Source organism: Lepisosteus oculatus, chromosome 8 (assembly GCF_040954835.1).
Source record: "Lepisosteus oculatus isolate fLepOcu1 chromosome 8, fLepOcu1.hap2, whole genome shotgun sequence".
NCBI lineage: Eukaryota > Metazoa > Chordata > Actinopteri > Semionotiformes > Lepisosteidae > Lepisosteus > Lepisosteus oculatus.
Window position 1 is genome coordinate 26,379,142 of NC_090703.1, and position 24,390 is coordinate 26,403,531.

At 36.7% G+C, this 24,390-nt stretch overlaps 1 protein-coding gene across 1 annotated transcript; it reads left to right on the forward strand.

Annotated features, from left to right (window-relative positions):
* The first annotated feature begins 2,852 nt into the window (after nt 1-2,852).
* slc39a9 (solute carrier family 39 member 9) lies at nt 2,853-24,131 on the forward strand. Its single transcript, XM_006632692.3, has 7 exons — nt 2,853-3,403; nt 9,609-9,717; nt 10,617-10,817; nt 12,865-12,933; nt 16,292-16,377; nt 18,039-18,173; nt 20,717-24,131. The coding sequence occupies exons 1-7, from the start codon at nt 3,308-3,310 to the stop codon at nt 20,945-20,947; spliced, it is 927 nt and encodes a 308-aa protein (XP_006632755.2). The 5' UTR covers nt 2,853-3,307; the 3' UTR covers nt 20,948-24,131.
* Nucleotides 24,132-24,390: the final 259 nt, after the last annotated feature.

Here is a 24,390-nt window from a genome sequence, read left to right on the forward strand (position 1 = left end):
GCAAATGTATACCACTTTTAACCAACCAGGCTACTTCTCCAAGTATTCAGCTGTTGAGGAAATACTATATCACAATAGGTTAATCGTATCTTATAGTTTGGTACCCTGGTCTCATTATTTTTCTTTAAATGCTCCCAATTTGGAGATATGTTACATGTCGGCTCAGTTACAGTGCCTTTGTCTACATGAGGACATGCTCCTCAGGCTGCTACAGTTCCTGAACCTTGAATACTTTCAAGATATTGTAGTGTCACATATCCAAATTAGCTTGTTTCTTACATAAATGTGTTATGAGTGCTAAAGTGTAGATGATGGCAGAAGCCGTGTTCTCAGGTGGTTGGGCTATCCAGTTTCCACCAGAAGGTACTGCTTGACTGATTTTTCACTGTCCCAGGTAGATATTTGATACCATTCTTCTGTTTATGACCTTTTATGTATTATTTTCTGACACAGCTGTTTGCAGTCTATAAGTAGAACACTGATAACACTTAGTTGCTTAATGAGAACCCTCTGAAGCCACTTGTTTAAAATAGCCAATGGTATTCAAAGTGTTTGGTATAATTTAAATCTATACATTTACAATATTTGGGTTTTTTAAATACTGATAAGGGCGTATGATATTTTGTAAGCATTCTCTTCATTTGCATGGTCCTGAAACCATCGTTCTGAATTTTGGTTTTCAGAACCACCGATCTCCTGGAAATCTTATGTTCTTTTACTAATTGAGGCATCATTGGAAAACTTTCTAATCTTTTTTTTAAAAGACTTTAATTATTCCTGGTTTTCAGAAACCTTGCTCTAAATTAAGGGTCTTCAGTCCTGGTCCCAGAGAGTTCCCATCCAGTTAGCCTTACATGTCACCCACGGACAACTGTTTTTCTCTTTAGGAACACCGCTCATGGTTCATGGTTAACTAATCAAATAATTTGTTCAGATAAATTATGAAAGCGCTCTTAAGAGTTCTTCAGAACTGAAAGGTATTCTGGTGCCACATTACTCCACTTACCAAATCTAATTTTAATTGATCACTGTTAGATTGTTCCAAATTTAATTGAGCAAATCTTAATCTAGAGGTTACATATGAAATCTTTTAGATTAGGGCTTTCCAGGAAATGGATTAGAGGAACTGTTCTAGATGTATTCTTCACATGAAAAATAGAAAAAATGTTCTCCCAAGCATTTAATGCATTGTTGCTCTTTTATAACTATTAAGATAATTGTATGTTGGTACATTCCTAACCCATAGAAGTTATACACTATATTACTCTGTAGTGTGGAAAAGCAATTAATCATTTGCATTTTAGCACCGAGGGTCAGGTCAAATCCATTGTACTTTTAAGAAAAGTATTTCACTCAGATTAAACTACTAAAATATCATTGTGTATTAACAAGCGACTCTTCAAATTTGTTGTAAATTTGACTTAAATAAAGGATATGATAAAGATACTGTGAGAGTCTTAACTGAGTTTGAAAGGTGAGAAAAACAGTGTACGGCGGGGTCCCAACATGCACACTTAAGGTTTTATGCCCTTCATATATGCTTAAGTCTTCAAGCGCTAAGGGTGTCCGATTTCTAATTTGTGTGTTCTCTGAAGTCTGCATCGGAGCGGACTTCTCTGACGGGAATTACCCTTAGTTCCTCTCGGAATGGTGTTTCATGTTCTAGCCTATCAAAGCGGAGAGGAGTTGCTATGGAGAATAAAATATTCATGTTAGTAAAATTGATTTTCTTTACAGTTTAAACTCAATGTTTGATGCAAAAATATCATTAGGTTACTTTAGATTTAGACTGTATGTATTGTAGATACGCAGTTTTGAAATAAAGCTTTTGTTTCGTCACCGTATTTTGACAGATGAATAATCGTTTACCTACAGTGTATTTTGTACACGGAAAGACTAAGTATTTAACATTACAAAGTTTTGAGGTATTGTCAAGTTTACCGTATTTAGTTTATCTTGAATGAACGTGACTTATCTCGTTATGTTTCTCTTACTGTCATTTTTGACATAGGACAGACGACATGAAATGTTTTTAGTAGTACAAAGATTTTAATAAACACAGTGGTACTATTACCAAGTTTTCTTTAGTTTATTTCACCCGTTTTGTGTCGGGCCTGCTCAACATGAATGGACACGATATATCACCACTTTTGTAAACCGACAGATGAGATGACATTCAATTTTATTAAACCGCGAGCGGAGAATAAAAAATTACTCAAAAATTCCCTTCAGAAGTGCACCTGACCGCTTAAAAATAACCATCAGCAACAGAAGCAAATTAGTCCGAGAGCTGAATGACATCACGCGAGGGTGTCCTATTACCGTTTTTATATCGGTGAGCCATTGAAGGCTCGCGTACTTGCGCTAAGTCACAGACGTGCGGCATTTTAGACAAGGCCTAAAATTCTAATAACGTACTTGACACCATTCAACGAAGTACGAATAGGTAGTGTATGCATTAGCATGCGAACGCTGCCAAGAACCAGGTAAAGGTTTATTCCATACTGAAAGGAAAGAAAATAGGACACAACGTTTCTTCTGTGGAACCTTCTTTTCAGCCGAAACGTTGTGTCAATTTTCTTTTCCTTTCAGAATGGAATAAACTTTTACCTATAACATTCAACGAAGTCACTTCTCAAGCCCTTTTAAGATATACTTTTGTGTTGAGGTCAGCTATTATAATAAAAATTCAAATAAGTAACTTTAAAACAAATCTCAGCAAATCTAAAAAAAATGAAAGCAACATTAAATGCTAAACCAAATTTAATTTATGAGCAGACGTTGTAAACACAGTATATTATTTACGCATGCCCATTGCCATAGTAACGGGGTTATCCGGAAGAGGAGGTGTTTAAACAGGAAGCTTTTGATTATGCCACCCTGGACCATGGTAGCTGTTGTCTACCTGGACGGATAATGAGAGCCAGAAAATTTGCAATTATTGTCAGTGATCTTACACTCAGAAAAACTTTAATGTAATTTAATTATAACTCCGTATATGCGTGTTTTTATTTAACTTATCCACTGGTAAAGACAAAGCAAGTCGCTCGATTTTGACAGAATATATGTTAAATTAATATTCGGCATTTAGTAAAAAGGATACACGAGGAACCGATTGTAAACATGTCGTTTTAAATTGCATTTTGTACAATCGAACTATTATGTAATTTCTTTTCATAAACATTTCACATTTGACCCCGTTTGGATTTCCCGTGGTGGTTGTGTTTTTAGCTAATGTATAGGTCTGACTACATTAACGAGTTCTAGCGAGCTGCAAGTGCATTTGACTTTTCGAACGCTACGGAGAATGGATGATTTTAGCTCAATTAGTCTTCTTTCGCTGGCGATGCTGGTGGGCTGCTATGTAGCTGGTACCATTCCTTTAGCCGTCAACTTTTCAGAGGTAAGTTTATTTTGCCATTAATATGTTGTAGGAAGTTTGTTCGATTATGTTTAACTACTTATTACGTCATCTCTCCGAAGTGCATGTGAGTGGAAGTCAAATTGTCATTTTTATTTCCTTGCTTCTTCAAAACACATTAAGAATCGACGTTTTCTTGTACAATATATAGTATACAAGTTTTATCTACGTCCATACCATCTTGTCTTAAATTCTGACTTCAGTAGCCTTTGACATAGTGCAATTGCTACGTCAGATCTGCTTTATAATAATAATACTAATAGTAATAATTGCTTACACTTTTCTGGACACTGCAGTAAAAACGCTTTACAGGTAATGGGTACTCCCCTCTGCCACCACCAATGTGCAGCATCCACATGGCTTTAAAGTCATGTTGAATAAACGTCAGAACAGTAGTTGGTAATCGAATAAAATCTTTTCAATGATTAATATGGCATTTTCCGTTTAAATAGACACTGGTAGATGAATTATAGGCTAGGTCTCCGAATTCTTAGTCAGCGTGTAAAGATTAACTTGCATTTTTGTTTGGTCTTTACATACGGTATTGTAAATGGATACCTGATATGCATATTATACGTATAATCCATTGTAGCACAGTATGTGGGGAAAAACATGCCTGCAATTAAAAACAATTCTGACCCTTCTACACCTACATATGAAACGTACTTACGCGTAGGGCTTCCGTAGTTACGGCGCTTTTTGAGATCCAATTACAAGTTGCACACGTCTTTATTAAGTCGACTGCATATTGTTGTACGGCACATATTTGCTATATTTCTAAATTTATTAAACACTAATGAATTCTTCCAAGTGCCATTTTAGATAAGACGCAGCATCAATATTTATTTCTAACTCCAGATATTGCTAGCAGGAACGAGTAGCTTTTATCTTAAGAATTGTAATGTTTTTTTAGGGATAAAGCCATTTTCAATGGCCTTAGAAGAGATCAATGTTAGACAAGCACAATAAAAAACTATTAACCTTAGTAAATCAGTGAGTTGTAATGTTAGGAATTGAGGGTGACAGTATTTATATTTACAATTTTAATAGTACCCCCCACAAGAGATATGATAAAATAGGTTTGAATAGAGCAGCTCATATACTCCTTGGCAAAACTTTTGAAAATCTGAATTAAATATAATATTGGAGGACAATGCATGATTGGCTTGTAGACCACACAAGAGACCCATCATCTTTCCTAACTGGGAATCCCAACTCAGTTATCTATGGAAACTGGCTAAGTTAAAGGAACATGTAGAGCTATAGAAATGTCTGTAAAACTTAAGAGTTTAATTTTACAAATAAGCCTCAGTACATCTTCAGAGTGGACATCTTCTTGAAAAAGCCTGTAGCTTACTACACAAACCAGCAGCATTAGTGTCTTTTGAATTTCCAGGAGTCAGTTCTGACTTTTTATGCAGCATTCCCTTTTCTGTTTTGCTGTTTTATTCCACAAGCTTTCGATATCATGAAAAGAGCCAGATAGTGACTCCAGCTGCTGCATATGTTTAAATCCTTTGTCAACTGAATGAATAGCAATATCAAGGACTGTGAAGTAGAAATTCACTTTGAAACTCTGAATGGGTGTGTCTAGTTTTTCATAAGAAAACACTTTTCTTTTGCTGAAAAAAAGTAAAGGTAGGATCATCAGAAATTTCAATTGGGGCATCATAAACATTTTCTAGTTCATAGAGAAGAGGCTTCAAAGCATCAATGCATCTCTCCCATCTTGTCTCACTTAGTGGTTTCACAGTTAGGGAACTCGCATGATGAGTCACAGTCTTCCAGCCATGTGTTGAGCCTGAAGAAAATACATAAACATGCTGGACTAGGTTAAAAACACAGCTTGCCTACAAATAGCTTCTAGCAGTATCATTGACAATTCTCAAATTCAGGGAATCTGCACCACAAGGAACGAAAAAAGCCTGTTTCCAATTTTTTTCAGGTAATGACATTTTGAGCTCTTGTAGAATAGTTTCAGTTACAAATGCTCCAGTTGTCGTCTTCAGTTGTATTCATGAAACAAATCATCATTGCCATTTGTTCAACATGTCTCACATCTGGCATACAGTCCAGTATTATTGAAAACGGTTGTGCGGAGTGGACAGCTTCTACAGTTTTATTTTTAATGGCATTTGCTAATAAGTTCATTCTGAATATTTATTCCTAAGTAATTTGTTTCGTACTCCTTCATGACTGTATCAAACAAATCTAGGTATTCATCAAATTTTAAAAAGTTTCCATTACTGGGTGTGTATAATTTTTCATTTGTGCAGAGGAATAATACGTTTTGACCATCAAGAACACTCATTGAAGCAATTAAAGTCTAATGTTTGAATTTTTCATCCATATTTTTCCTTTTTTCAATTTTACTGCAAATTCTTTCTCATTTTAATAACATTACAATTCTTCTGTACCTCTTTCATATGAACCTCTTTCTGGCTTCTTGTTTATTTGTGACTTGTTTGTAGCTTCCTTAAGCTTTTCTTCCTTCTACATTTACTTCATTTACTTCAATTCTTGCATGTGTCTCTGAAGGTGAATATATATATTTTTTTACTTCCATATCAGGTTGATGGGGTTAAATACCTTGATCCATAAGTAAAATCCATGATCTTCAGTTTTCAAAACAGTTGAAGATGTGAGGTGTCACTATCTTGAAGAAATGATTCTTCATTTTGTTCCAAACTGCTTCTGTGCAGATGTAAACCAAGCCTCTCTCCAAGTATAATTCCTTAATCTTTATATTGTGAACTGCTTCCATCTTCACTTGGGTTAAGGGGAAGATATTTCAGAAAGAATCCTGTTTTGTTTGGTCCTTTTCCTTCTCAGCTTTTGTTTTACGATACTCAGCTCCTGAGGGTTTTCTTTTTCCTTTTTCTGCCATGGATCAATATTTTGTAAAAATTAATAATTAATCCCTACATCTTCATTAGGAAGGAGCATTAGGGAGTTGAAGAATCATTAATGTGCAGCTAAGGTATACATAGAAACCAATATTTTTTTTCTGTCTGCAGTTTTGCATAGTTACGAATTAGGGTGAAATAGATCCCTTTATGACAGGAAATAAAATAATTAAGATAATTATTTAATAATACATAATTAAATCCTGAATGTCACAGTTATATCTGAGATGGGATAATTTGAAGATTATGTCTCTGGCACAGTTCTAGTAAAAGAGTAATAAATGAGTGGTTATTTACAATAACAATAACACATTGCACATCATACAACATAAAAGTTACTGTGTTTACAAAGCAAGGTGTTTTAGAAGCCTTAAGTTCTAAAGACCCAGGAACCCAGAATGCTAACCCTGTAACCTGAAATCCTATTCAATGCTTAAACAGGCCAACAAGAGAAACTAAATTAACAGAATCCAACCTAGTGCTAGTCTCCCTTCCTATAATCTTAGATGTCCAAATGTGAAAGGAAGTCAATGTGCCTATATTAAAAACATGACCAAATCCAAGATCAGAACAAGGTCAACTCACCTACTGCTTCAGCTTCCTTGTGTTAATTCTCCTCTTCTCTTTTCTCTAACTTTTCTCTCTCCTGTAGCTTTTTATGATGTCTTCATGTAAGTTAAATGTTAATTAATTTTAATTAACCAGAGTGGAAGATTTCTTTTCATCCTCTCTCTCACACTTCACCCACAGCTAGGTAAATAGCTAAACTTTTACTAATATTTTATTTTATGATGTCTTAAATAGATATAATATTGTAAAATGTATTCAGACAATTAAGTGACATAAGAGTCTTTTAGCGTCTTTTATATTTCTTACATCTAAGCCAGTTATAAGAAAGAAGAGGTCATAATTATACATCCTAATGTTGCTAAGGTTTAATAATGCCTAAAGATACCCACATTCTGGATATAGAAATCTGAAAGATGCTGATTTGCAATATCACCACTCTATGGCAATAACACAGACAGCAGTGTAAAAAACAATAGTGGTGTACCCTTGTGTATTGCAGTGATAACACAGTGAATTATAATTCCTATTCCTCCTTTAAACACAACTATTAAAACAATTAAGTGTTCATTATTTTATTTGTGATTTTTAAACCTTTAAATTTATTCTGAATAGATTTTTTTTAAAACTATTTTTCCCGTCAAAATTTGTGCCCCATTTTACTTGGTGCTCTAGGTAACTGCCTTGTTTTCCTATATATTTATGAGCGGGCCCTGTCTCAACCAGCTTTGAAACTGCTGCAAACAGTGGAATAGGCGCTAGTACTTATCTTAATCCCAACTGAAAGTCATCTTGCTGGAAATAGGAGAATTGTTAAAGGCAAGTATTTCAAACACTGAGTGGCAATCGCATTTGGTGGCGTACAGCCTTCAGCATTATATCTTTGGAATAGGCCCAGGATGCAACGAACCTGGACTTCTGATAACGGTTGAATCTATATTTTAAAACCTTAAGGTGTACATGCCACATTATGTGTATGATATGGGAGTTGTTGCTTCTTATGAAAGCCAGGCACATTATTGTGTGGTTTCTATGATTTGGTCAGTGAGGTTATGTGAGACTGGAATAAGATTCCCTTAGTTTGTCCAAAATCGTGATCTGATTCTGTATGGTAGTGTAGCTTAAAGTAACCTAAGTACATAGTGATGTTTGTAGTGGGCACTATGTGCTTTTGCATGTTATAACAAACTATTGTTGGATGTTATTTTCAACCATGTGTTGTGCTAATTTCAGTGCATACTTGAGAAACTTGTACAGAAGCTAGATATGTTAGTTATTTAGCAGAGTAAATAGTTCATGGAGCCAAATCTGATCAAAATTCCTAACTTATTGATCAGTGTTATGTCCCAGTGTGTGGTCCATGTGTGTTTTTGTTGCTATGTTCCACACTTATTGACTATGGTTGTTCTCCCTCCCCATTGGTTCATTAATTCATCCAGCTTGCTGTAATATGTCATCATCAGGCAGCTCTCGACCAATCAGAACACAGCTTCTTCAGTATTTAACTTTTTTAAGAATGAAGGAGCCTTTCTCTTGACTTTGTTTCTGCTCAGCTTGGCTTTTTTTCGCTTTCATTTTGCTTTGGCTTCGTCTCTCTGTTTTCGTTTGTTTCGCTTCATGAGTGTTTCTGTATAGCTTCGGCATTGTTGGTTTGTGTTCGTCTCCTCGTTTTTTCATTTGTTTTTGTTTATCCTTTATTTGGCCATTACCTTGCCCAAACGTGTCATATCAGCCTCTGCGCTTTTTGGTCCCGATTCCTTGTCTAAATTTGTTTTCCCTTATTTGTATTCGTCGTTCACTTGTGTATTTGTGTGAACTTTTGTGTTTAGGGTTAGTTAAGGTCGTCGGGTACATTCTACACACGTAGTTGATCTTTGTATTAGTAACACTGGTTTAGGACATGTGAGTGCCTTTTGTCTTGTATGGTTTGGGGTAGCTAGTGAAGGTTTAGCCAGGGTGTTAGAAGATGCCGAAGACCAAGTGTTTCAGGTTTTGTTTTGGTAGATAGATCAGCTTTCCCTCACTTTATTAGCCAGCTCCGTTTTGTTTCTTTTCTTTTCTTTTCTTTGGCACCGCTCTAGTTCCCTTTCCCTGTGTGTTATTGTGTCCTATTACGTACCAGTCACTTATTTTAAAGTCACTTATTCACTTTTAAATAAATCCTTTTGCACCAAACTTGTTGTCAGGCTTCCTAAGTCTCTCACCAGAAACCCACCTGCATCCAAAACCATCCTAAAGTTACACCCCTTTACCCCTAGACACTTGGGGTCATAACAGTCAGTCTGCAAACTAAAAGCCTTCCTGAGTGGGAGGCTACAGTGTATGTATGTGTTCTAGCATGGTAACCCCTCAGACATGCTAGAACATTTGTGTACAACTGGCATGACTATAACAATAGCTTTCTCTGGGATGCAGCAACAGCCTAATAACAGTTTGACGTGCTGAATTTATCGTCGTACTTTTGTATGTTTCTTATTACTCTGGTTTTAACATGCTATCATGTGCTTTGCTATGTTTTGAACTGGACCAAATCAAACATGGTATACTAATATAAATCCGTATTATGACTGTGTTATTTTCATTTTTTGTTGAAAAGCAAAGTTCAACTTGTAGCCACAGCTATAGTAAGTAAGGTAAGTGCATAAATAACATTGTGAAATCATGGAAAACTTTTAAATGATAGCCTTCATGCTGATGGTCCCCTCTCCCTGCAGGAGAAGCTGAAGCTAATAACAGTGCTGGGAGCAGGGCTGCTGTGTGGCACTGCACTGGCGGTGATCATTCCAGAGGGTGTGCATGCACTGTATGAGGAAGTCTTGGATGGTAAGAGATCTTGAAATGGGATCTTCATCTCTTTGAGGAAACTGAAGAGTAGAGACATAGAAAAAGTGTGTTCTGTTCTGCCATGTGACTACAGTACAGCTGACTCTAAGGTATTCAATGTAGGTATAAGATAAGGTCAGATATTATGTACTTTCAAAGTTACACAGTTATTCTTTATTCACCAAAAAAGATACTGTTGGCTTCAGTAGGTATATCATGTAATTTTCACCTTCTCAGGATAAAATGTTTCATGTCTGTAAATCAGAAGCCAAAGATGGTTTTAGTTTTTAAAATTGAAACACTGCACTTTTTGACAGTTTGTACCAGTTCATGAAGTTGAAAATCTTAATTTCTTTTTGAAGAGTGTGTGTACACAGTCCCGGTTTCCTACATTATTGTACTGCTCGTGTGCTGTTGAAGTATAGGTGGTGAAGACTGAAGTCTGAGTATGGAAAAGGTGGTGAAGACTGGAGAGGGGTCAGTGGTTTTCCTGACAGTTGCAGACCCCCTCCCTTCATGCATGTATTTCTTCAAGCATAATTATTGTTTATTGGACCCTATGATGTCAACATACACAGTATACATACAACAGTATCTTTAGTTTACATTTTGCACATACTCAGACACCACTGCTCACAGCCTGCTGTTTCAAGAAAATGCAATGCGCTGTTCCAGTACAGAATGCATCCAAATCTGTATGTAACAGTTTGGGAATGTAGGTGTAAACACAACATACGATTCACGCCTGAAAGCATTACAATTTTCTCTGACATCAACAGGGCACTCTGTGTCTTGTGGGACTGTGGTACCAACAGCAGACAGGAAGCAGTATGAACAAACGGGGCTGTTGACACTGAGACTGTGCAGTACTGACGCTGTGCTGTTGCGTGTTGTTATAGGGAAGCACCACAGGGAGCATGATGCGCAGAATGTGGAAAAGGTGGTGAAGTCTGGAGAGGGGTCGATGGTTGCAGAGCTGGGTGAACAACTACACAGCCATGAGCAGCTCCATGCCTACATTGGTGTCTCGCTGGTGCTGGGCTTTGTCTTCATGTTGCTGGTGGACCAAATCGGCAGCACCCATGTGCATGCCACAGAGGGTAAGGCTGATGAAAGTAGTCCAAAACCTGGGAAGCTGGGACTGGGTCAGGTGAACGCAGAATTCACTTCTCAGTACTGTATTTCATTGTGACACATTCCATTCCAGCTTTCACTTAAGGTAGGTGCTAGTTATTCTAGCTTGTTAGCTTATTTTGAATAAATATGCAAATACAGGTGTGTGAATATAAAATGCAAAATGGTTATAAATCCTTGCCATCACTTCAGCGAAGCACTAACACTTTAAATGTTAATTCTGTTTCCTTAAAATTATTTATCTGAAGGAGTATGTTGCTTCATTAAAAGCTTTTTGGAGGATTACCTGGATGTTCCTTTGTGATATGAGTATTATGATATAAATTCCTGCTTGCATTCCCTGATTATCAGAATTTGCAGGTCATATTCCACCAATTCAGTCCCCCAGGGCAGCAGAAGAAATGAATACCTTTCATCAGATGTTAACTGGCTTCATTGGGCTAAGTAATGAACTGCTAGTGAGATCTGTCTTTTTGTTTCTTGAATTATTACTTAACGTTACCTGCTTTCTTCAGGTTGTTTATTCTACATTAATATCCTGCACAATGCATGGAAAACTCTTTTAATCCTAAATCTCTTTTTACCTGGATTCTAGCTTTAGAAATTGAAGGAACAGTTCAGAAATGAGTGCAAACGTATATGGTGGATCTTCAAAGGGTCTGGGGTTTGAACATTCAGTGGGAAAAGGTTTGTAATGTGAGAATGTTGCCATGGGTGGGGAAAAAAGTTTTTAATTATCTTAGGAGCTTATAAACCTGTGATGTGGCTTAGTGGCAGTTAATAACTCTTGTGGTTTACTGTGTTTTTTATTTTTTCACAGTATCACACCAAAACTGAAACATTCGTAGCCGTGAATTGACAAGAATATGAGCTAACAATTTCAAAATTACACATTTTCCTTTTCTTAAAATAATAATCTAAGATTCTGCAGCTGAAGCTCATCATAGTAACAGAAGTAAATTCTTAGTGAATTATATTGGAAACGTTTATAGTTGGTACTGAAAATTGAAAAGTCAGTGATGAAAGCTTGGTCTATGCCTCAGTACAGCAGATTCCAGAAGAGCTGAATGGTCTTATTTACACTGCTATATGCATCCTAATAGCAGAATCTTGTACACAAGACAAAAGTGAAAAACTCAAAAATACATTTTGCACGACTAGAGGCAAAGATGGATGTAACTTTCTAATTACACAGCCATAATGGTGACTGTATGCAGTTTGTCCTATACTGGTACTTTAAGCAGAAGCATGCTACGTCGGTTATACCAACACACTGCTCTCTAGAACAACCCTAGCCTATGATCTGGATTCCTGGCTTTATTTTGCCTTATAATTGTGATCTTGGCTGTATTGTGAGACCACAGTCATCTGGTATTGCTGGTTGACCAGCTCTCCTCCTGCTAAAGAAAGCAGTGAAAACCGCTTGGGCAAGCTGTGTGCTTGGGGTGGTAGGCAAAGATGATTGAACCTGAAGCAGGAGACTGGTTAAATAAACACAGATCAGATGGAACAAAAAAAAACATGGAAAAGCAAGAAAAATCAATTTAACCTACCACCCTAAGCACACCTCCTGCCCAAGCTGTTTTCACTCCTTTCTTTAACTGGTGAAAGACTACAGTTGTAGAATCTTTTGCCCAGAATATTTCATTGGATTTTTCTTGCTTTTCCATGTTTTTGTTTGTTCCATCTGATCTGTGTTTATTTCACCAGTCTCCTGCTTCAGGTTCAATTAAACATTCAATGTTCAGTTATCTGCTGCTTAGATGAAAACTAACCAAACTGACCAGAAATCAACTGCCTTGTCTGAATGATCCTGCCATTCCAGGCATCAGTTTGCAAAAAATGTTCTTGTGCTTCTCCAGCGCTCCACGAGTGTCTTTTATTTAAAGATACATTTAGATCCTCCCTTAATTTTCCATGTAATAGGGGTGTAATACTGTTTGTCATTTGTTTTTTAATATATTTGAGTTTTATTTGATTACTGAAATTTCTTGTGTGTTGCCTGTCTTTCAGATCCAGAGGCTGGGAGAGTGACAAATTCTAAGATCACAACCACTTTGGGGCTTGTAGTGCATGCAGCAGGTAGAATGAAATGAACATAAGCATGTTGTTAATGGTTGCAGAGTTCCAACAAACAGAGCTCTTTATATTGACGTTTGTCTATCTCCAACCTCCCAGGAAGCATAAAACTGACATCTTAAACTATTATTAAAGGTTAATCTATGTTAGGAGCAGTTTTGAAGTGTCAAGCATGTTGTAGTCTGTATGGTCAGTCTGCACTGGCAGTGTGAGCAGTGCTTCAGCAGAGCAGCAACGTTTGAGGCTCTTCATACAGTTAAGTTTGTGTTTTAAGTATTTTTTACACTCTTGCACACACAAGTGGATCATAACGCACAGAGCAGCTGTATGATGCAATGTAGATATATTTTATTCATTGTGATATCCCTATATGGTATCCCAATGGCCCACTACTATCCCAGAAATATCATAGGATGCTTGTGATTTTTTTTTGGGGAGAGCCCAGATGCCACTAATTTCCCTGAACTGTTGTTCAAAACCCTGTGACTAAAATGGGTGGCTAGATAAGGGCCAAGTAACTAATGAGGTGGAAACCGTGCGTTTTTATGAAGACAAAGAGCTCTTCAGCCCCAACAGTTCTTCATACACACACATCACAAAAAATATACAGTTTATATATTATAAAATATTATTATATAATTAAATATTAATTCTGTTACAAATGGGGGGGTTATGAAAATGTTGAAAATTTGGGAATTGACCGAGCGGTTTAGTCAATAAGTAAACTAAATATTTGTAACTTGTAAGTGATTTCTCCAGAGAGTGGTTGGTACAGAGGCACATAAATTATTTATTCTCTGGCACAGCTTTGGTGAAAAGAGAAATAATCCAGGCAAACTTGGTTAAAAAAAATGTTTATTAACAGTGACAAGACAAACACAAGATATACACACCTAAACATACAACACACAAGTTACCATATTTATAGAATGTACAAACATGGAAACATGGCGTTTCAGAGGCTTAACATCCTAATCACCCATAAAATCCCCGGACAGAATAGCAAGTTCTCTCTAGCAAGGTTCAGATACTTAGCTCCAGTCAGGTTTTATTTGCATGATCATGGAGTAGGGGCTCTAGCCTGGAGCAAGCTTCAAGTTCCAACTCCTCTTAACTCTTCTCTCCTGTCCTCTTGTCCTCTTCTTATTGTCTTACCTTCTTTCTCTCCACTCTCCTCCCTGGTTCCCCTTGTCTCTCCTCTTGTATTTATGTGATTTTATATAGTGTGTTTCTAGGCTACTCATTGACAATAGTTAACACACAGTTTAATTACCCAAGTATACAAAGTTAAACTTTTTAAATATTTTTGATCAGGGATCCCCCACATCTCGGCAAATATCCCCTCTGCTTTTACATATACCATTCACAAGCAAGACAATAGTCATTATTAAGGCAGCGCACATACAGTATAATAAGAATTCTACTAAAGCAAAAAGATAGACTTAAGTAAGCTTCAAATAAGGGGGGTTCTGGTTTTAACAGACCAGTAGTTTCTTCTCCAATGAAGTTTTTGAAACAGGTGATAGCCTGGGTAGGAGGGGTGATCTTTCCTGCTTACTTCCTTGCTTTGGAATTTTACAAATCATTAATGGAGGATAGATGACAGCCTATGTCCCTCTCCAAAGATGGCTCTGTAAAACTGTATTTGGATTGGTTAACAAACATCAAAGATTTTCAGTTGGTGCAAAAAGTACATTTTCTGCTGTGTTTTCCTTGTCATACTGGTGATATTCATGTCCCATTTAACGGTATTAGAGATCAAAATTCACAAAAAGGACTCCACCCCACCCACAGCCACATCAATGATTACCAGAGGTAATCGTTAAAATGAAATATTTCTACAACGCTTTCATCCCAAAGGACTCCAGAGCAGTGTACGTGTGAGGTAAAGTGCAGTACTCACAAAGGTGGGGATCTACTTTACCGTATATCAGTACAGATAAAGAACTAATAAGGAGATTCACTACTTGAATTGGGGAATATTTAGATAGACCAGTCTGTACAACCCCAAATGTCCTCAGAACACTGGAATAAACATGTCCCTAAACATGAACAACATCATTAGATCTTTATTGTCCAAGTAGTCAGAACCTAGGTTTGCCATCTCATTTGAAGGACCTTACCTTGTGTGACAAGCTTTGTTTAGATCAGACTAGAAGGTGGTAACATTGGTGTCAGATATATAATATAGCCTAAAATGTAAAAATAACTCTTCCTAAGAAAAGTGATAATCTACTATATGTTGTGTTAGGTTTTACCATGCAATGTTATGTTTCCATTTGTTCTGTGAATACATAATGATGAAAAACATATTTTGTATTTTACAACAATAAGAAGTGTAAGAACAGTTACATTTCTTTATAGATTATGCCATATAGCTTAGTCTTAAGAACACACATACTGCTAGTATACTACTCAGCAGAACCAGTAGATGCTGTGGTTACTGTGAACAGGACAGCCAGAATGGAGTGAATGTTACAGCTGCTGTTATTTAACACTGACACTACACACTGCTATGTCTGCCATAGCCTGCCGTCTGCTGTAGCTAGAGGTCACAATCACCACTGTCTTCAGTAATATCGGACCTTGTTTTGAAAACAAAAGTATTCAAGTATATGTGCAAAGCAGTGAACAAAGTGTGTTGTAATAAAGGCCAAAATTCCCATTAAATTCCAAAGAACATTATAGTGATATTACAAAAATGTACAATATAGTACATTGCTGTGGCAACTGTCTTGGACAAAATGCAAGTCTTATTTCTTTCTTGACCTTCGTGCCTGATAATGAGCAAGGCTAAACCCAAGATGTCAGAATGTAGCCAGATACCCGTCTGTGCCGGGGTACTATAAATTAGGTCCAGGCAGTTTTCACACTCTTGTTACCAGATGAGCATCAATGGTTTGTTCCCAGTGTGATCTGACTTTTAGTGGACTTCCAGCACTGTGTTCTTTCTTCCAGCATTAATATCCAAAAGTGGTGACCACTGACTTATTTAGCCTGATGAGTAATGTCATTTTGTGCTTATTTGGCAGATCTCTTTTCCAGTTCTTGTTTTTCCAAGACATCCACTGAATCAAATTGAGATTAAATAAACTCTTATTCATGCAATTCTTCAGTAGTCTATGTAGTTGTAGAAATACGTATTTATACCCCGTGCTCAGTAGTTATCATGTCATTTGTAGTTTGCCAGCCAGTAGTTCTTACTTGTAATTATATGTAGTAGGTATGCATACTATTGGGGGTGGCTGCAACTCTGTTTAATCACATGTTAGTGTATTTGCTAGTACATCAAGGTGCTACTCTATTTTTTTTCTCTCCTTATGGAGCAAAACTCAGATCTTGTTCTGTTTCTTTTCTCCAGCTGATGGAGTTGCACTGGGAGCTGCTGCCTCTACTTCTCAGACCAGTGTTCAGCTTATAGTCTTCGTTGCCATCATGTTGCACAAGGTAGGTTGCAAGTTAGTAGAGGTCTTAGTCACTCTTCAGCACCTTTCTTGTGGGTGTTCAGGGATTTTCCAGACTGTTGTGAAAAGTTTATTACCTCAGTGGCTTCAGCAAGTGTTGGTAATTCAGGTGCTGATTTAAGCTACTTTGAATGCACAACATAGTATGAAAAGCATTGGAGCTTCACACCTGTTGTCAGATAGTATGAAGACAGTTATGAATTATAACCCCGGTGCTCTGCATTTGGATAAATATCTAAAGAAAGGCTTCTTGTGTATCGTCATTCAGAACTGAAAAGTTTGTGAACAGTTTTGTAAGCAACACAAAAATCAGTGATTTAGCAAAGAATTAGGTCATGTCTTAATCGGACTCATGTCTGATTGTAACCATAAAGTACACTTTCCAAAAGTATTTGAATGAGTCTTTGAAGTAATCTGAATGAACTACAGAGTGAATGTTCTAGAATAGGGCTTGTTGTAAACAAAAGTACTGACTCTAAATGTTGGAGGATATTAAATGTCCTGGCATTTTTTATCAACAAGAGGGAGTATAGTTTAGAATTTAAATTCAGATTTTAAAATCTGAGTGGTAGAAAACATTTTAAAATACATACTTGCTGTTCTGTCACTGACTTTGATGCATATATGAATAAAAGCTGGAAATGAGTCTTGGGCCAGTTTTCCTGGATGCATTGTGCATAACATGCACTGCTCACATTCCTAACTTTGGGTCAAGCATTTAGAGAAACATTAAAGTAAATAAGCTTATTGCTGCTGTAAAATGTGTGTTCTGTGCCTGCCCTGTTCTAATCATTGTTAGAAAAATGGAAGGTGCTTGAACTCTTCCAAATAATTTACTGTATTTGCATACTGTAATTTACATACCAGTCACTTGCAGTGACTGGAAAGTGAAAATTATTTTGAACAGGAGAGTGTGCAAAGCATTTAAGCTTCTGAAGTAACTTTAAGAAAATCTGCAGGCATAAAGCAGATGTGATAGTAATACCATTTGCACCTAGAATAATGTCACCTGTCAATAAAAATCCAAACGTCATCTTCTACCAAGGATTTTAATTTTACTGATCTGACCAGTTGGGCAGACCTCTTCAGTTATGTCATGTCATGCCCAGCATGTCATAGCTGATAAGTAAGAACTTCCTTCAGGAAAATGGTAATAAAATTGAAGTCTACATGACTAGATGTCACATTTGATTTTCAGGCCAAAAATCTTGACCACGCATCACTAAATGTATATTGAATTTGTTCACGTATTAAAGGGCACTGTGTTAGCCAAAACTGAGGTTTTTAGCTACAAAAATTCAGTTTCCAAATGTTATCACTTCATTAACAGTTTTGTCTTTGTTGAGCCTTATTTGAATAATCACTTATCACTCCCATTATGGTTGCAATAAAATATTGTAGCAATAAAATGTGACCAGGACCAAGGCAGTGAACATATGTGATAGCCACTGCATATGGTCTGTTTGATGTTGTATTTTTAAAACCTTCTGTATTGATGTGAGAATAAAACACATTAATGCATTTCTGTGATTATTTGCCCATGGTGTGTCTGGGAATTCCCATGCCTAATTGGTATAGTTACTTGTAAGTGCCTCCTCACTGTAAAGCAGCCAGAATTGACAGATGCAAATGTGTTTCCTTCAGGCTCCGGCCGCCTTTGGTCTGGTGTCATTCCTTATGCATGCTGGATTGGAGCGGAATCGCATTCGGAAACACCTGCTCGTGTTCGCTCTGGCAGCTCCGGTTTTGTCCATGCTTACATTTCTGGGGCTTAGCAAGGTATATATCCCCGTCTGCCTCTGTGTGCGTCTGACTCTCCTTGTCCTGTAGTCAGGGCAAATGTAAGTGTGCTGTATTCGTTTTCTTTCTGCATCAAAATTAGAGAGAGTTGTCCTGCTGTATTAGGTCAATATCTTTGTCAGTCTAAAATGTATTTGACAGAGCATTCAGAAACCACAGACCGCTCCATCACATAGGGCACAAAGAAATGTAGATCAGGTTTTGCTCTACCAATTTACAGAGTCATGTTCACTGAGGAAGAGTGAAGCCTAAAGTTGATAAACCTCGTCATTTTTACAGGATAGTTTGATCCCTTTTTAAAATTTGGTTTGATTGTGTTCAAGATAGTAAAAATCCCTACTACTTATAATGTTTTCCAGATGCATCAATGCATTGACGTCAAACATTTTTAACACGTACTGTAAATGACTACATTTTCTGAACTGTGAATAGTCAAGTAAACTTCATAATTGTAAATAAAAAACACTACCATGCACATTTATTTCCCCATCTTTTTGGCTGTAATGTCTTGTCATTGTTTTGATTGAATCTAGCATTGACACAGATGTTTATGGTGACTATATTCATGACACAGTGTCTAAAGTTTTTATGAAATGAGTCATCTTACTGAATATTCTTACTGTTGAAATTGAAATACATCTAGGAGACCCGCAGGCTGTGACATGTACTCTAAGTGCTGTGATATGCTTTGTGATGAAACATTTATTTTTTAATTATTTTTAATATTCAGTGATTAGATGATAATAATTGCATTATATCACAGCTGCACTTTAGTTAATAATATACGTATAGATGAATCAAATGCAATGTAGAAAATTATAGTCTTTTTACATAACAAATTCCATTTGTTGCAGATGGAATTCCAGGCTATTCTTTTTCTCCTTTTAATTTTAATGTATCTCTTTTAAAGGCCAGGTACTTTCTAGTGAGATTCATTTTTCTTTTTTTTTTAGATAGATTTGAACATAAGAGACATGAAATAAGTCATGCATACAATGCTGCTTGAAAGTATATGAACCCTTCATCTTTCATATTTCTTAGACAAATAATCTTAAAATATTCTATTTGAGCTCCAATATTAAATTAAGATAATTCAAATAACAAAACATAAAAAAATGTTTTCTTAATAAATACAGTACTTATTTAACAATAACTCTGATTCGTCTGTGCAAAAGTAAGAGAACATTTAAATTCAATATGCATTGGCACATTCTTTAGCAGCTATGATGCTTCCTTCGGGTACCAATCAGTCTCTCACATCTGCTTTGAAGAATTTTTGCCCATTCTTCCTTACAAAACCGATTCAAGTTCTCTGTTTTGCATGAACAGCCCGCTTTAGGTCTTGCCACAACATTTCTATTGACTTGAGATCTAGACATTGACTTGGTCATACCTAAGCATAATATTTTTTATTATTATTATTATTACTTTGCTATTTTTTGCTGGAATGTCAATGGTCATTGCTATATTGGAGGACGCATTTTCAGCTCCACTTCAACTCAAGGACAGAACACCTGATGTTCTCCTCCATAATATTTTGGTGTGGCTCTGAATTCATAGCTCCCTCAATGATGGTGCATCATCTTGGTCCATGGGCAGTAACGCAGCCCCAAACAATGACACTCCCACCACCATGCTTGGGGATAAGGTTATTTTGGTAGTAGGCAGTGTTAGGTTCTCTGCAAAAATGGCATTTTTTGTTGTATCTAAAAAGATCAGTTTTAGATTAAAAAAGATTAACTGGACTGCCTGAAATAAGGTGATCTGATTGGTAAAAAACGCTGTCATTCATTGTATTTTCAGCCATTCATAGCCCTTACGGGGTGAGACTTCCTCTAGAAGGCTCAGGCTGCATTCCACCTGCTTTCTAGTTTTCAATCATTGACTCAGAATGTGTAATCAATTCGTTTCTTATCAGTGGTCCTTTTTTTCACACCAGAAGGCAACTCTGAGGTTTTTGTTTCAATGCCCAATAACAGAAAAAGGCTCTCTAGCAGTGTCTAAAGGTTTTTATAACAATTGCAATTCCTTTTATTGTTATTGCTTTAAATACTTTTTGTAATTTATTTAAGATGCGAGAAATTTCATTCCAGGTCCAGTCTTCACTTAACACAATGTCAAATTTTTTCAGAGATATAACATAATGTTTAAGGGGTCGAAATTCCAGGAGGAATAGAACAGTAACTTACTTACAAGAACTTGAATAGGGCTTCACAGACTTTCATGCAGCACTGTACTTGACAAGTCCAAGTGATTTTATAAAGAAATAACTATTAATGTGTGAAATAAACTACAACATTTGCATTAGATAATAATTTACTATAAAATTGACGGAATGATAAAATAGTTAAAACTTAAGGAAAGCAGCACAAGACTTTAATTTTCTCTTCGTTTCACATTGTGAAACAAACCACGAACTTTGGAAGAGGTAATGCCGGTTTTTAAATTTGACCTCAGGACACAACAGAGACAGGATGTGAGGTCACTCAGTCCTCACTGTTTTTCTTCAATGTTGTTTTCAGAGCAGTAAGGAAGCCCTGTCGGAGGTGAACGCCACAGGTGTGGCTATGCTTTTCTCAGCTGGGACCTTTCTGTACGTGGCAACGGTGCACGTCCTGCCTGAGGTGGGTGGCACAGGGCACAGCCACGCTCCCAACGGCACTGCGGAGAAAGGACTAAGCAAGCTTGAAGTGGCCGCTCTGGTGGTGGGGTGTCTTATTCCTTTGGTCCTGTCCATAGGCCACCAGCATTAAACCTCAAGGGAGTATTGCTTGGTCAATTATGGTATTAATGATAATGGGACAGGACTGGACTTTTCTTGGTCAGTGAAAACCTGGTCACACCAGTCTGAAAGGCCCTGAATAGCAGGAAGTCATTCAAACTGTGTAGATAATGTAAATCAAACAAACAAACAACTATGTGGAAAAATTAAGATAAATAAAATCTCTCCAGTGCTTGAAACAGGAATATGGGGCACAGTGTTCTATAAATGGGTCTGGGAGGGACTTCCAGTTATTATTTGTAGTGTTGTGGGTAAGTGTTAGAGAAGAAACTTAATAATTTTTGAGAATATATTCAAGGGGACATGTGTAAGAATTGTCCATTCAGATTTCAGACTAAAGTTTTGCTAACAGTTAAGATTTTATATATGAAATATGAAAAGGCAAATGGCCCTCTGCCTTACCAACTCCTGAAGAAGCATTTCAGGTTTGTCATCTATCTTTCAGTCTCGTGATTTACAAAGCAAACTTGATTTTCAATAAAATTATAATTCTCAGATTTTTAGCACAGGATTTTTTAATCTGTTTAGAGAGAAGTTGCTTTTATCTCTTTCATAATAAATAACTTATCTTACACATAATATCATGTCTTACACAGCCATGAATGGTTTGCCTTCCAGCTTTTTTTGGTAGATTTTGGTTCCACCGCTGCCATTGATGATAACTAAGTAAATACCCAGCTACACAGTCTAATTGACATTAGGATTAATAGAACTAATGGACAAGTGCAGCATAGCCCCTGGTGTGCGGGCTGCTTTTAAGTGGGCTAGACACTGGGACAGGAGCTCTTGAAAGAAACTAAAAATTATAGGGTCCTACACACAGAACCTTCAGATGATTTCTAAAGTTTGGTGCCCAGGGAGAAAGGGAGTGGTCCAGCGTGGTACATTCTGAACAGCATCTGTTCACAGTGGTAAAATAATGTGAAAATGGGGCAAACATCTTGGTCAGTATAACACAGCCATTCTGTTTCACTGAGGAAGATACAAGCAACATTTTTTTTCCCATGAGTTGGAAGAGCAAGGTAGATTTTTTTTCTACCATTAGGTACACTCAGTATTGAACATTGCAGCTTTTTGTATAACCTCAGGTCTCAGTTCCATAGCCTGATTAATTTTGGTATGTTGTGTTTATGAATTGAAAAGGTACACATGTTGCTTGATACTGGTACCTAAGGCCTGGTCATTGGAAAGCTGCAGTCTCGCATGTTTTATATGTCACCTTTAAATCATCATTTTGTAAAGACCTGGAGTACATCTTGTCCCCAGCTGTGGTTCTTGAAGGCTACAGGATGCTAGTATTTTCAAAAATATTGTATGTATCAAATTACGTTTGAACTAGTTAATAGGTCAGATCACCTACTCAAGTGATCAAAATGAGATTGTTCCAAGTGTTTAGAAATTGATGATTTAAGCTAGTTAAACCTTAAAAAACTGTTAGATTGTGGCTATACAGATCCAATGTTTGCCACTCCTGGTGTAATCAATCAAATAATTTAGAGCAGAGCTGTCCAGTTCTGTTCGTAGAGAGCTGGTGTGTCTGCGCACATTTTCTATGTCACTTAGAAATGTAAAAGTGAAAACTCCTGTATAGCTAGGAGAAGTTCTTAACTGGTCAGGTTGTACCAAAAATGAGCTAATTAGCTCATTAAAACCTGAGTTGCAATGAAAACCTGTAGACACACCACCTTCCCAGGAACAAGATTGGACAGTCCTGAGTAACACCATTTATTTAGCTGGATGATACTGCAGCTCTCTGGTTTTGTGTTCAGACAAGGCAAAAAGAAATGAAAAATCCCTTTTAATATACTTTCTTTAGGTAGATTTTATAAAGATAAAGCTCCTTGATGAAATGATCTAAATGAAACACCTGCAGCCTCAAGCATTGTTCAGATTTCCTGATGTTCTTTGTAAAACAGGGTAAATAAAAATACAAGACATTCTGTTCACTATTAGTAGGGATGGTTGTAAAAGCCATAAATGCAGAGGTGAATGCAGGTGATTATTTGTGGATTAATTGTGTTTAGAAAAGAGTGATGTCTTTCATTAAATATTAGTTGTCATTGGGTATGACTGCAAGATCACTCGATATAAAACAAATGCTGGATTTATGTGAAGCATTTTATGGTCTCAGATAAAAAGTGAAGTCCGAAACTGGTTTGTGTTCATGGAATCCAGGGAGGTGATGTTAGACATTGTGAATCATGTACCATTGCAGATATAGCAGTGATTGTGTGTGCTGGCTGTGAAACAGTCAAAGATGACATCACTGAATAAATGACATATTAACAGATTAAAGGTTGAAGGTGTTCTCAGATGGTTTGGGGTGATGCAAATGTAATTAAAGTTGCTGCTTCTGCTATTTTGTATTTAGTGCCCTTCTACAAGGAATTGCTGTTTTGCTCATGATTGTGGGTTGGGGCCCTCTTATGTCAGGGGACACCACGGCACTTCTGCGATCTACTAACTGCTGGGAACTGGCGCAAAGATGTGAGCTGGGGGAATTCTTCAGTGTAATTTTACAAATCATTGTTGATAAATCTGATGGCTGATTTTGTCCATGTTAAAAACTTCTGTTCATGTATTTTACTTGTTAGATTGCCAAATGCTTTCATGATTAGAACCCTTAATTTAAGAAAGATTTTGATGACTGCTTTCAGTGTTTAAGCATAGTATAGCCGACTACAGATGTTGAAGTATTTACCAGTTAGTTTTTTTTAATTACTCTGTAAATTTTAACAGTGCGTTTTAACTTACTGAAGCCTTTTATGCTGTTGTAAAGTGGTTTTTAGGGTAGAAATTGGGGCCTTAATTTTTTAGTTTAATTGAACTCTTTTTAACAGTCTAAAGGAACATGTTCAGAATTTTGTCTATAACTTTCAAGAAAAACCCAAACAAGCAAAGAAAGATTGTATTGACAATTGAACCTAAAGGACACTTTGATCAAGGTGTTACCTCTTGGAATTTGCCCCTCGATTGACAGATGGGAATCAGCTGTGTTTCATGCCTTTTGTGTCACAGTGGCCATCAGTGGGAGGTTTTTGGGTCCTTTTCTTTGTTCAGTTGTTAATCTGCACATTCTACACTTTTATGGCAGATATGAACACAGCGGTAATGTTTAGAAAATTCAAAATAATAAAATTGAAATTTATCATTTACAGATCTCTTATTTTTACAATATCTGAGCTTGTGCTATATTTTTTCCATGGCTTCTTTAAAGCAGTAGTTGCAAAATCAGGACTGATCTGGTTGTCTGATGTGACGGTGGATGTAGAATCAGTCAATCTGAACATAGATTGACTGTGTTCTACAGATTTCTTTAATGGTTAACAACATCCTTAGATAGTAGTTGCATTAATAAATAGTAGTTTTTGTTTTTATTTAAAAAAAACCCAACAATTTCTTCAAATTAGGAAT

What these genes read in the sequence shown, in the direction of transcription:
- slc39a9 (XM_006632692.3), top strand. Translation starts at nt 3,308, where the DNA reads ATGGATGATTTTAGCTCAATTAGTCTTCTTTCGCTGGCGATGCTGGTG. An exon ending in TAGCCGTCAACTTTTCAGAG is followed by an intron (nt 3,404 to 9,608) that starts GTAAGTTTATTT and finishes CTCTCCCTGCAG; the next exon opens with GAGAAGCTGAAGCTAATAAC. An exon ending in GCTTGTAGTGCATGCAGCAG is followed by an intron (nt 12,934 to 16,291) that starts GTAGAATGAAAT and finishes TCTTTTCTCCAG; the next exon opens with CTGATGGAGTTGCACTGGGA.